This window comes from Daktulosphaira vitifoliae, unplaced genomic scaffold (genome assembly GCF_025091365.1).
Source record: "Daktulosphaira vitifoliae isolate Bord-2020 unplaced genomic scaffold, ASM2509136v1 Scaffold_1, whole genome shotgun sequence".
NCBI lineage: Eukaryota > Metazoa > Arthropoda > Insecta > Hemiptera > Phylloxeridae > Daktulosphaira > Daktulosphaira vitifoliae.
The window spans coordinates 56355864-56369635 of NW_026099572.1; the positions used below are offsets into that span (position 1 = coordinate 56355864).

The 13772-nt window shown below is 24.8% G+C and overlaps 1 protein-coding gene and 2 long non-coding RNA genes across 4 annotated transcripts; all 3 read right to left on the reverse strand.

Annotated features, from left to right (window-relative positions):
- Positions 1-1004: 1004 nt before the first annotated feature.
- Positions 1005-5384, reverse strand: LOC126901774 (uncharacterized). Its single transcript, XR_007703113.1, has 3 exons — positions 5151-5384; positions 2177-2339; positions 1005-1414 (listed from the first exon to the last, which is right to left on the reverse strand). It is a non-coding gene; the product is annotated as an uncharacterized LOC126901774 (long non-coding RNA).
- A 770-nt stretch (positions 5385-6154) lies between these two features.
- LOC126901605 (sentrin-specific protease 1-like) lies at positions 6155-8437 on the reverse strand. Of its 2 annotated transcripts, XM_050678198.1 has the most exons (6): positions 8266-8437; positions 7948-8051; positions 7559-7708; positions 7298-7430; positions 7098-7202; positions 6155-6825 (listed from the first exon to the last, which is right to left on the reverse strand). In XM_050678198.1, exons 1-6 carry the CDS (start codon positions 8435-8437, stop codon positions 6239-6241), a joined length of 1251 nt encoding a protein of 416 aa, XP_050534155.1. In that variant the 3' UTR covers positions 6155-6238. The 2 variants fall into 2 exon arrangements, with proteins under 2 accessions (XP_050534155.1, XP_050534164.1); XM_050678207.1 differs by lacking the exon at positions 7948-8051 and having other exon boundaries at positions 8266-8418.
- A 297-nt stretch (positions 8438-8734) lies between these two features.
- On the reverse strand, positions 8735-10118 carry LOC126901770 (uncharacterized). The gene is made up of 3 exons (XR_007703112.1): positions 9854-10118; positions 9647-9791; positions 8735-9584 (listed from the first exon to the last, which is right to left on the reverse strand). It is a non-coding gene; the product is annotated as an uncharacterized LOC126901770 (long non-coding RNA).
- Between the last annotated feature and the right edge of the window lie 3654 nt (positions 10119-13772).

The following is a 13772-nucleotide window of genomic DNA, read 5'->3' on the forward strand; positions in this document are numbered from 1 at the left end:
TGAGCCACCCAGTTTATCTATATCCTTTGCTAAGGGTAGTTTAACAACAAATCTTCCATTTTCATCTCTTTTTACAGTGGCCTTTGTAATATTCTCCTCTGGAAGTTCAAAAAGTTAATACCTCTTTTATTTTTCAGACCACGGAAAAGAATGCACTAAAACTATGACGCATTTAATTCTGACTTTTGGCGACTAAAAATAGCCGCGAGTCATTGTCTTTCTTACCGTCTTCGAGACACCACTAAAGTATTAAAAAAGGAAAATTAATTATAAGAACCCTTTGCGTTTATCAAAATACAGAATAATGACTGAATGTGCCTATAAATAAGTATGACACATTCAAGACGCACATTTCCCGTTTATGACTTTCGTGGTGCATTATATAAGGGCTGAAGACCCTGTTTTTCCAGTCAGTCACTCATTCACTTTCTTGTCTCTTATTCTCAATTAACAATCTCATTTATCAAGTTAAACTCTTTAAGATTATTCCCTACGTACCCTAGCGTATTCTTTATACTGTGTCTTCATAGACTTAACCTTCTCACTAAGTATAAAACGTACATTTGTTAAAATAACTAACTCTTTATTTAAAATATATACGCTTATATAATTCCCGTATAATTTTCTTTTATTAACATACCTACTATAATTTTAAATAACACTTAAGAACTTTAAATCACTAGCTGATATTTTATCATCACTGTTCCAGCGGATATCAGCTAAGAGTAGTTTTAACACATTAATTACACTAAACAAGTAATAACTAGGAACAAAGTAATATAAATTAATAACAATAGATAATTTTAAATAAAAATAATGATGTTAGCAATGTCAGCAATTTATTTACGGTAACTCAGTTTGATTTATTGTTGTACAATATTTATCAAACAAATCCAATAAAAATATTTTATCATAATAAGTTAATTACTAAGGTATTATACAATTTAGACAAGGAATATATAGTTAATATTGATACAGAAAATTATGAAATTGCAATAGTTGATATATTAAAAAATATTACTGTGGTTACAAAAACAATTAGTAATTTTAATTTAATTTTCATAAAATGGAATAAAAGAAAATAATTGCCATATGTACAAAGAAGGAGTAATACACATAAGTAGCATCCAATAAGATGGCATAAGATTGCCATGTTTTTTTTTACTGTTTTTATTTTGATTCCTAAAATGCTATATTTTGTTTTAACTTATTAATAAAAAAACTGTGAAACAATTTAAGTAAATAAATTTAAAAAATCATTTACAAAAAAATAAAATGTAATTGAATAACAAAAAAACAATACGATTTTATTAGTGTGATGCTTTATTATTGCCAGAATGCTTAAAAATATTATCTATTATTTTGTTAAATGTTCTTTCGTGTTCAGGTATTATGATTTGGCCAAACAAAGCATCTAAAAAATAAACAAACATTAGTACATATAATAACTAGTAAATATATTTGTATAGAATATACAAGGGTTCAAAAATTAAGGATATGGGTTCCCATTGTTCGTAACAATTGACTTGTTTTTCTTTATTTATGGAACATATAGTATATCTATACAACAAATGGACGAAGCACAGGCAAAACATGTTGTATAGAAGGGACTATTTCATAGAAGAGTGTGGGGATGTCATATCCCCTAAAGTTTATTAAAATCATAAGACGGAATTTTTAGTATAAATTGTAGAATTTTGTACCCATGACAGTACTTTGTCGGCAAAATTCACTTCACACCCTCCTAAAATTTACTACTAGGGTCGCTCCTGTATACAGGTTGTAGCATCATCTTCATCTTTTTTTATCCAATGATTTTTTAACTGCTATTTAGAAAAGAATAAAAATACTAGTTGTACTATGATATAACCAGTAGTTTTTCACTGCAATAAAAAGAAATAAGTCTATTTGGGATTTACACCAACAATATTCATATTGTTTGAAACACTATGGCTTATACAATGACAGCATTTTAACCATCATAGCGTGATCTGTACACACGACACCCCAAAATCATTCAAATAAATTTTTCTATGAAAAATGTAGTATAAATATAAAAGTTATTTTTTCTTTGTAGTTTCAGAATTAGTCTTCCAGACTTAGTTCGATTTACTAACGCACTATCAATATATCAACATATTCAATTTGCATTTTTATTACAGTTTAATGTTCATACCACGAAGTATTTTAAAAATGTGAAACTTATTAAAAGCTTGTTTAGTGTTGCCACAAAAACTAAAATTTGAGTCCATTTCTCTAGTCATACAAAAATCAAATACTGTTCTCGTATATGCACTAAAACTTTTAATGATAACCACTTTAAGCAACAAAAAATTTTTCTGAAAAGAAAATATCAATTACTCATCAATTCCAATAAATTAAATCATATATATATATATATATATATATATTCATAAAAATAATAATATTATTATATTATTTTTATGAATATACAAGGTTACAATTATAGTTTAATCATTATTTAAGTAGTTGGTATCTTACCAGTATTAATATAGGCTCTAGTAATTGTATCCCAAATAATATAAATAAGACGTAAATAAGAATACTTCAATAGAACGACCTTTTAAGTTAAATAAAACATGCTCCCAAAGAATAATTTTATTTAAAATAATATACCTATTAAAAATAATAATAAATTATAAAAAATAATTAACAACTATGCTTTGGGTGTAAAAAATTTTATAATTTACTATTATATAATAGTGAATATACTATATTTGTAATTTTTTATTATTTTACATAAAAATATTTTAATACAAAAGATTATAAAGTTTTAATTAATTTAAAGTCATATAAGTTTATAGATATTTATTCAGATTTCTAGAGAAAAAAAAATATAGGGAGTTCAAATATTTTTGTGTAAATGATAAATTATTAGATATTGCACTTCCGGTTAATATGAATTCAATGTTCAAAAATGTTTATTGAGTTATAACAATTTACTATTAAGTGCCAACACATAAAGTTCATTTAATAAACTATATAGAAATTAATCTTTTAGTGTTACAGTATTCAAATGTTTGTTCAAGTACATGACTATGCTTTGTAAAATATTTATAATACTTATTTAAAAGACATATTTTTTAAATATTGGAAATTAAAAAACCCAGCACAGGGGGGTCGCGGCACAGTGGTGACGAGGCATAGTTGGATCAAGTATAATGATATCTGACAGTGATTAAAATCACTATCAAAAATAAACGCTTCGATGCAAATCTTTAGATAGTGTTTAATTTAAAAAAAATTGGTGTTTTATTCCAAAAGCTACTTGATCTGCTGGTTCCTTATTAATATCTCGATTAAGATAAAGTATGTCGAATGAAAAAGGGTTTATTAAAAAATACTATTTCTCATAAAAAAATTGTGTGGATCCATAAACTTTTCAATAAGTTATAGCATTATAAAGTTAAATATAATATAAATAATAAAATCGAGAATTTTCACACGAAAATAGCATTCAGTAGCCATTTTCGCCGTGAAGACAAGTCCAGAGGTCAAATTTTTTTTTTTCAAATTAATGTATATTACATTAGCTTTAATTTAAGATATATATAAAAGTGTCAGACCTTCCGGAACATTTTCAAAAGTTAAGTTGAAAAAGTTAATTTTTTGTGAAAAAGTTGTCATTTTAAAAATCCCCCCCTGTGGGCCGAAAAAAGGTCCAATTTACAAAAAATATATACCAAATGATAGGTAAAGACATCAAGCATCTCTAAAAAAAAAAATTATATTGATATGTTCATTTTTGAAAAAGTTACGGTAGTTTTTAGTAAAAAAAATTGAAAAAATGTCGAAAATTAGCGATTTTTAAATTTGTAATTTTTTTGGAGGTTTCCCCCATTTACGGGGAACGAGGGAAATTTTTTCAATTTTGAAGGGTAATGTCTTCGACTAGATACGATTTGTGATCTTTTGACGTATNTTGAGGGTAATGTCTTCGACTAGATACGATTTGTGATCTTTTGTCGTATCGTTGAAAGAAATCCGTTCGGTGAGAGCTGAGAAAAAGTGGTAACAGACAAAAAAAAAAAAAAAAAAAACACATCATAGTAAAACCAATACCTTCTCAGCTTCGCATCGAAGCTAAAAAGCATAATATCCATCAACAAATATTTATTGTAACTATTTGATATAGTGAAGTAAACTTGACATAATATTTCATAAGAAGTATTTTATTTTTGTTATTATTTAAGTTATAAAATAATTGTATTTTGGATATTGGGTATTTTAGACAACCTAGGTATATAGATTTGTTTTTTGTTTAAGGGAAACTATTGTGAATAGTTTTATTTATATCTTAAAATTACTTAGGTTACATGTAAGCCTGTTCTTCATAGATTAAAATATGCCCTTTATTGGTTGATTTGTATAAAAATGTTGTTAATTTAATAGTATAAAGGTTACAAATAATTACAAAAATGAGTTGAATGAAAATCTTGTTTAATGTAAGACCCTGTTAATTGTTAAACGGTGTAAACCTTAAACTTAATACTTTTCATTTATTTAAAATTTGAAGTATTGAAATATAATTCTCATTCAAATAGATTCTTTTTAACTTAAAATAATTGAAAAATTTAAATTATTGAGTAGCACAATGGAGAGATTTTCATTAAAAATCAACAGTTTTTTAAGAGATGGTATTTCAATGTATACAATGTTGAGAAATATATAAAATGCACCATTTTAAATATTGAAATACAGAAGTAATTTGTATCACATGTATGAATAAAAATCAATAAATAAGACGTTTTAAAATAAGCTAGAGCCGACTCCAAATAGTTGGAATAAAGGCTAAGGATATGATGATAACGACAATGATGTATGATTAAAAATGTTCAACATTTTAAGCTCATTGAAAATCTTGAGGTGTCCGTTAATAACTTAATAACAACATAACTAACGATAGTACTTTATTACAATAAATAATTTTGTATTATAATTATAATTAATCATAATACAAGATGCGAATATTTAATATATAATTTACCACATGTATCTATTACAATTACAATAAATGTAGTTACTAAAATGTATGATTATCTTTAAAAAAAATAATATATGCTATTATTAAAATTAATTAAAATAAATATTTATTATTTTACTCCTAAATTTAAATTAAATGTACTTACATTTTATTGAATTTTTCAGTTAGATATATATGTGAGAGTGAACAGGGAAAAAGAGCAGTCTTGACAAATTATCTAGTCGCTGTGAAAATGGCGAATGTCTCGAAAAACATAATTTGTAAAAAGAGTAAAACAATCGTTGATGATTTGAAAAATGTCACCAGTGGCGTATTTTGGGGGGGGTGTCCTCCATGTCTGGACACCCCCCGACATAAAAAAAATGCCTAATATATTGGTATTAACTTTTTTTTATACTATATTATATTTATTTATTACAAAATAAATGGTATTTTAAATAAATAACAAAATTGAAGATAATTTGATAGGATTCGACAACACTTATTTATCTACATTTTATCAGAGATTTCTAAAATTAATTGGATTTCATTGGGTCATTTAGATAACAAAAATACCCGTAGCAAAAATATANAAATTAATTGGATTTCATTGGGTCATTTAGATAACAAAAATACCCGTAGCAAAAATATAACAACAACGGAAATATTCTGAACTTGTAGTTCATTTTTAAATTTATTTTATAGTTTATCAGTTTAGAGAATTATAAACAAATAAGTTTAGTTACCCCTATTCAATATACCGCATTCATAAAAAATACAGAAAAAAATTTTTTATAATTAAAATAGTATTTAAAAAATAAATAAATTATAATAAACATAAAAGTTATGAAATTCTTTATGAATCGTCATTTAGTAAAATTAAAATTAAGTTGTTAAGATAGTAGATACGCTTGTTAATTTAAACATTTATAATTGGTTGACTTTTTAACTTAATTGTATCCATAACTGTATATTATAATATTTGTATATTCACATAACAAGAACATTAAATTATTTCAGTTAAGATAAATTTATATTAAATTTGAAATAATGTTACAAAGAAAAATAAGATTAAAATAAAATAAAAAAACAACAATTAAACATAGAAAAAGTAAAAAAATGTTTGGTAGTATACAAATAAAAATTTCAATTTATAGTTANTGTTTGGTGGTATACAAATAAAAATTTCAATTTATAGTGAATATTAAGAAAATTGATATAAAATACAAAAATAAAATTTCATTCATAAAAATATTAATAGAATAGCTCGCCAGCAATAATTTCATTTTTGTGTCTTAATCTTATAAAAGGCATAAAATTTGCATTTATTGGTGTTGTATCTCCTCGAGACATTTTTTCTGCCAGCTCAACAGTAAATGGCCCACAATCATGTCCATTGGTTTGGCGAGATGTCTCGCCTATTTGTAATGTCCATGTAGAAGCTTTTCCTTTTTTGTCCATCTCCCATTCAATTAAGAAATTTTTTAATACCATTGGATAGGGACCCTCATACGACTTAAGACTATCATATGATGTCACAGTCTTTTCAGGTATATTAACCACTGTCAATATCCAATGACTCTCATATACATTCATGGGCACAAAAAGTAATTTTATTGTGTGAATATCTTTTTTTATCCATCTTCTTACAGCTGGATAACCTCCTCGAAGATACGCTACAATAAAATCAGTGACAACTGCATAAACTTCACCTTCTGACCGTTTTACTATCATTTTAATGTACTCATTAATTGTGTCTGAAGTATACCATGATGTGGGCGATTTAAATGAAGGTGCATTATACTGATCAAGAGATTTTGTGTTCTGATCTTGCATTACTTCTGCAAGTGTAACCATATTTAAACATTTTTCATAAAATTAATAAAGTACTTTGTTGAACAGTTTACTATTATTTAGGTTTATTTAAGGTTTTGGAATGTGAAATTAAACACTTAAAATTACTTTTGTTTAAAACGTCCATGGACCCCCTTAATGACACGCCTCTGCAGAAGTTATATTAATTTAACTCGTATTATTATAATTAATTATGTTTAATAAATAATCTTTTTTTATTTAATTTTACATAAAATAAATAGATTAAATAACTAATTACCTTTTTCTTTCTCTGGTACTTTTATTACTTCAATAGTGGACAGAGCAAGTAAATTTACGTCATTCGGCGTATTTAAGGTCAAAGGATTAGAACTAACTTTTGGCTCTAAAATAATTTATGTTTAAAAATATTACATATTTGTTTCAAAAATCAAAACTTCATATTTTTTAAAAATGAATTATATTTTAAAAGTTGTATACTTTTTATGACTTTTTCATCTTCTTCGGATGAATTTCTTTTTAAATTTGGTCGAGCAGTAGTATTAGAAGATATCTCAAAAAGTTGTTTTTTTATTTCGGATTTTTTGCGTTCCAAATTTTTCTTATGAAAACTCTTAACGGATCATAAAAATATATTTAATTATATGATAAATTTATTTAAGAAATCTGCTTTAAGTCCAAAAAATGGTTTAGGGTATACCCTAAAATCTTTTTATTGAAATAAAGCATAATAAAATATACCTTTTCTAACAAATCAGCTGATATTAATAGCGGATTGTCTTTTGAAATTGCTATATTTTTTTTTTCTGTTGAATTTAAAATTTCATTTTTATATTTTTCATATTTTTCATTCTGAAAAAGTGTTCCGAATTCTCTTTGCTGCATCATATTCTAGGTAACCAAAGAGATATTTAAATAAACAAATAAACTATACTTAATATTATATTATTATCTTCGATAAAAATTGAATTTCCCATAAAAATCTAATAGAAAAAATAGCAGAATAATATTAAACATTATGTTACCGCATTTATATTAAGGGGGTTGATAGTTTATTTTATATTTTTGAATCAGACAAACCCCAATAACATAGCTAAATCGAATAAATATATTAATATAATTATAGTTACCAATTTTTCTGGAATAATTTTATCATTTTTATTCGTTTTTCGATACGTGCGTTTTTTTGGAATAATGGAATTTTTTATAGGATAAATATTTTTATTAATAATTGCTGCAAATTGAATATAATTTTAATAATTATTAATTAAATAATCAATTTCGAAAAAGGTTTTTAATATTAAAATAGTTAAATTAAAGTAAAGCGACTGAATTATTGTTATATATGAATAAGAGAACTTATTATTAATTTTTCTTATATTTTATATTAAAAAACTTTTTCTCTATTCGAAATAGTTAGTTTAATTATTAATCTTAATAGTGTTTACAGATAATTCTTCCATCTTTAGTTGACTTTTTTGATATTTGTCCTTTATTTGTATTATTTAAAACACAATTGGAATGCATGAAACGACGATTCCATATTTCTTCAACTCTGCGTATGACCTTATGTAAGTTTGATTCATTTGTTTGACCAAAAATATTTTTTTCACTTGCCATATCAATAACTAATTAAATAAATCTTAATAATTACACAAGACGATAGTTTATTTTTCACGGGAAAAAACGAAGTGAACTGAAATGTCGATAAAATCAACATTTACATCTAATTGTCAAGGAAACTTAATTGTAAAAATTCATTAAAAAAATGTATAAGCCAATTATAAATAAATTTAGTATAAACAATACTTATTTATTTTAATTGTATTATTGGTCAAAGAATACAATATTTTAAGAATAATACAGAGAATTATCAAAAAAAAAAAATATATATATATATTTTAAAGATATTTTGAAGAAAAACCTTTTGTATTTGTTTGTTTATTTATTACATTAGTTTACAAATGATAGAGATTTTTTTATGAAAGTTCAAGTGGAATAAATTTGATATCGGTTAACAGAATATTTATGCATATAAAATTTAATCTGTATGAAATAAAATATCAACGTTTGGATTTATTCTCTTACAACTATTAAAAATTTTGCCCATGTGAAATTGCTATTTCCATTTAGTTATTAACAAAAAACATCATGCCATGCGATTATAATCAACATAAAAATTTATTAAGTTGAATATATAATATAGTTTAACAATTTAATTAATAATTGAATTAATGACATAATAATTCTGATAAAAGAAAATAACAGGAGATTTGAATTAATTTTAACGACTTTAACAAATCGAAAATAACTTTAGGGTTTAACTACCTTATAGGTTTAATTATTATTTGCATTTTTAATGTTATTATTATTATTTAGATTTTTTTTTTGACAATAACGGTTATCTTTGTAACTTCAATATATATTAAGAAAATGACAAGTTATCCAAAAAAATCAAGGAAATTTTAGAGAAATATTAAGATACAGAGCCCAAGGAGATGACCGTTTAAAATCATTTTTGGAAGCTGAAGAAACAATAAAATATACAAGTGAAACACTTCAAAATGAAATAATTGAATCCTGTAATAAAATTATTTTAAATAAAATCGTAACAAACATAAATGCCCAAAGATGTTTCAAAATACTTGCTGATGAAACGGCCGACATTGGTGGAAGCGAACAAGTAACTTTGTGTGTTCGATATTTAGATGTTGAAAATATGATTATCAAGGAAGAATTCTTCAGTTTATGCTTACAACAGATACTACTGGAAAAGGTTTATATATTATTATTCAAAGTTTACATTCATTTGGTGTAGAAACAAAATACCTTAGAGGACAGTGTTACGATGGATGTGCTTCTATGTCTGGTCAATTTAACGGAGCTCAATCTCTTATTCACCAAAGTTATCCGCTTGCGACGTTTGTTCATTGTGCTGTTCATATTTTAAACCTTGCTATTTCTTATTCATCTTCTATACAAAAAACATGAAATTGATTAGGAACAACATCTAAAGTTAGAGATTTTTTCATATACCCAAAGCGAAAAGATGTATTAAAAAGTCAAATCGAAGAAAGTCAAAAATGTATAACTAAAAAATCATTAAAACAATTATGTGCGACTAAATGAGTTGAACGTTTTTATGCTGTCAATGATTTTCTTGAGCTTTTTGTGTACCTAATTGAATCGTTATTTATAATTTCGAAGTGGAATGACACTGAAACATCATCAAAAGCAAGCAATTTACGAACATCAATACTGGAAGGAGATTTTATTATTTGTTTACTTATTATAAATTAAGTATTTAGTTATGAGTTACCTTGTTTAAAACAACTTCAAAGAAATTAGCAGGTACACAGCATTGTAATTATCAATGGTAGTAAGGGACATTGTTGTGAGTTTATAAATACACTAACTGACAATACAGAAAGTATATCTATGATAGTCATAATTGATAATAAACAATCCGTGACTGCGACATTGATATCATATAAACCATTTAGCTACCTGTATTTGAATCATATCATCATGTGTATTATACATGTATATTAACTCAAAAATTTGAAACTTAAAATTTTTATATCTAATAAACTAATAAAGTTATATTAAAAATTCAAACGCCATTTACTATTTAATTAAAAATCCAAACATTTTATTATATTCAAAATATGTGTTCCCATTTAAAAGACAAAAAGACAAAGTTGACACCCTTCCAAGGCATAAGGGATGAACATAAAAAGTTTTAAATAGTTAATAATTTAAGAATAATATGTAACTAAAGAAAACCAAATATAATGTTTAAATTATATTTATTCTACAAGTAAATGAGTGGGTTATGATAAAAAAATCAGTCTGTATACTGTAATATAGTTTATCATTTGTAAAGCTGGAAGTAAAACGTTTTTGTAATGTTTTGTTTAATTGTAATTTCCTGATCTATTATTACTAGACCAGGAATTAAATATTTATAAACATTTTTGAAAACGATAGTATTATTAATTTTGCAAAAAGAAGAAAAACAAAATATTTTAATATATATGACGAAATGGAATGAATCGTAGAGGAGAGAGGACCTCAGGAGCACCGAAGGTAATCTTTTTTCGCGCGGTACGTTTATGACATTAAGTTTTCATTTTGTGTATTGTTTTATTGTGTTTTTAGTGTATGTTTTGCATTGTTTAATTATATCTATAATAAATACATTTGAGTTATTATTAAACTTTTATTACTTTATGTTAAGACACTAGGGTTGTTTCTTTTAAGATACAACAGTACCAAAATTTCAAATTTCAAATTATTTGTCAATTCCTAAAATAGTAATTAGAAAAATAGTAAGTTTTTTTTACGTCAGTAAACATTTCTACAATTTTCGTTTATGAGGTTCATTAAAAGTTGGACACCATCCGAGAAATCATTCAAAATACGCCACTGAATGTCAGTAAAAATTAAATAACAAATAAAAATCGCGCGAACTAAAACTGTTGGTCAACGGTTTGGTTATTCCGCCAAAAGTTCGTACGTTAAATTCGCGATATAGTCTCAATGAAAATATTTTATGACTATTATTTTAAAGTTTTTTTATTAATTTACTAATCAAGGGATAATATGTCTAATAACAATATAAGTGAATAAAACTATTTGAATGGCTATAACCGTTATAACGATTCTTTCATTATAATGAAAGAATTTTGGTTAATCCGTACGATTACTTTGAACATTAAACGGTCTCAGCACTTACTAAAAATTATTCGGTTATTTATTGAACGTTGAACTTTACCAGCACTCGTGGGTCACTTGAAACGACCGTGAATCAAAATAATGCTACTCGGGATCTTTCATTCGACATACTTTATCTTAATCAGGATATAAATAAAGAAATAGCAAATCATATGTAACTTTTGGAATAATTCACCAATTTTTAAAAAATGTTTAAATTGGACCATTTCCCTATATAAACGAGGGGGGGTCGAATCTAAAAAATGCATATAGAAAGTATAACTTTTTCAACTTAACTTTTGAAAGTGTTCCGGAAGGTCTGACACTTTTATTTTAGATTAAAGATAATGTAATGTACTTTATTATGAAAAAAAAAATTTCTGACTTTATTTTGTCTTTACTCTGAAAATGACGGAAGCGACGTACGGTTGCCGAGTCAGTTAAACTTGTGATTTACGAGCTTGGGTTACAAGGTTCCAATCCGCGTATGGTAAGGAATGTTTTGCATTTTTTCTTAATTCTTTTTAAGTTAGAATAAATTTTCAACTCCTTTAATTTTTATCTCATTTTTTTATGATTCAATAACTTTTATAAGTTAATTTTTTAAAAATTTAAAAGTTATTAATTCATATTAAAATTATTTTACTATATTTTAAGTTTTATCTTTGATGTAAAGCTGAGAAGATATTTTTTTTTGACTATCATTTATTTTCTCTGCTCTAACTTGACCTACTTTTTTCAACGATACGTCAAATGACTACAATTCGTATCTAGTTGAAGATACTACCCTTAAAAATTTGAAAAAATATTCTAATTTATCAATTAAACGATTACTTATCCCATGTTCTCCATACACACAATTAAAATCATTCATTTCTAATGTTTTCAAAATATTTATTGACGAATCAAGTTTGATATGATAGGTTTCAAATACAAAATTAAATAATTTTACTTTGTAATTTAATAATTTTTTTACTCTATTTGTGTGTGCTACTACTATACTATAATATTCCAAATTTGTTGGTAACATGTTGTTATATAAATAATTTCTAAAAAAAATGATTGTTAGTTTCTCTGAATTAACAATGGATTTTTACAATTATAATCAAATTTTGTTATACGCTCAATTGAGTAAATCTTTTTAACAACATTGTTTTGATTGGTTCATTTAGTTAAAGTAAATCATTAAAATTAATTAAGTTCTGAATATTTTTAAACACCAAAAGTTACTAGGAAATGATTACTATTACTTAGTTATATATAATGATAAAAATGCAAAATAATATTGAGCTACTTTGATAAATTTACTATAAATAGTAATTATAAAACTTCCTAACTGTATATTAATCTTAACGATACAATTTTTTTAATTCTCATTAAATTTTCCATTTAATGATGTCAATTTCAAACTTGCCAATTGAGCTAAAAGTTATGGTAAAATAAATTATTCTTTTTTATTATAAACATTCACAAAAATCAACTTAAAACGATTAAAAAAATTGGTTAAATATATAATTTTCCTTATTTTTAACATATTAATAATCAAAATCAGTATTAATTTAAAACAGTTTTTTTTTGTTCTTAATTATTTTTTAGCTTCGATGCGAAGCTGAGAAGGTATTGGTTTTACTATGATGTGTTTTTTTTTTGTGTCTGTTACCACTTTTTCTCAGCTCTCATCGCACGGATTTCATTCAGCGATACGTCAAAAGATCACAAATCGTACCTAGTCGAAGACATTACCCTCAAAAATTGAAAAAATTTTCCTCGTTCCCAGTAAATGAGGAAAATCTCCAGTAAAATTACAAATTTAAAAATCGCTTATTTTCGACATTTTTTCAATTTTTTTTACTTAAAACTGCCATTTTTTTTTTTAAATTAACCAAATCAATGTAATTTTTTTTTTATATAGATCATATTGTCTTTACCTTACATTTAGTATATTTTTTATAAATCTGATCCTTTACCTGCCCACAAAGAAAGGATTTAAAATGACATCTTTTTCACAAAAAATTAACTTTTTCAACTTAACTTTTGAAAGTGTTCCGGAAATACTGACACTTTTATAAATATCTTAAATTAAAGATAATGTAATGTACTTTATTATGGAAAAAAAAAATATTCGTACTTTATTTTGTCTTCACGGTGAAAATGGCTACCGAATGCTATTTTTGTGTGAACATTTTCGATTTTATATTTTTAATTTTATTATGCTATAACTATTTGAAAAATATATGGA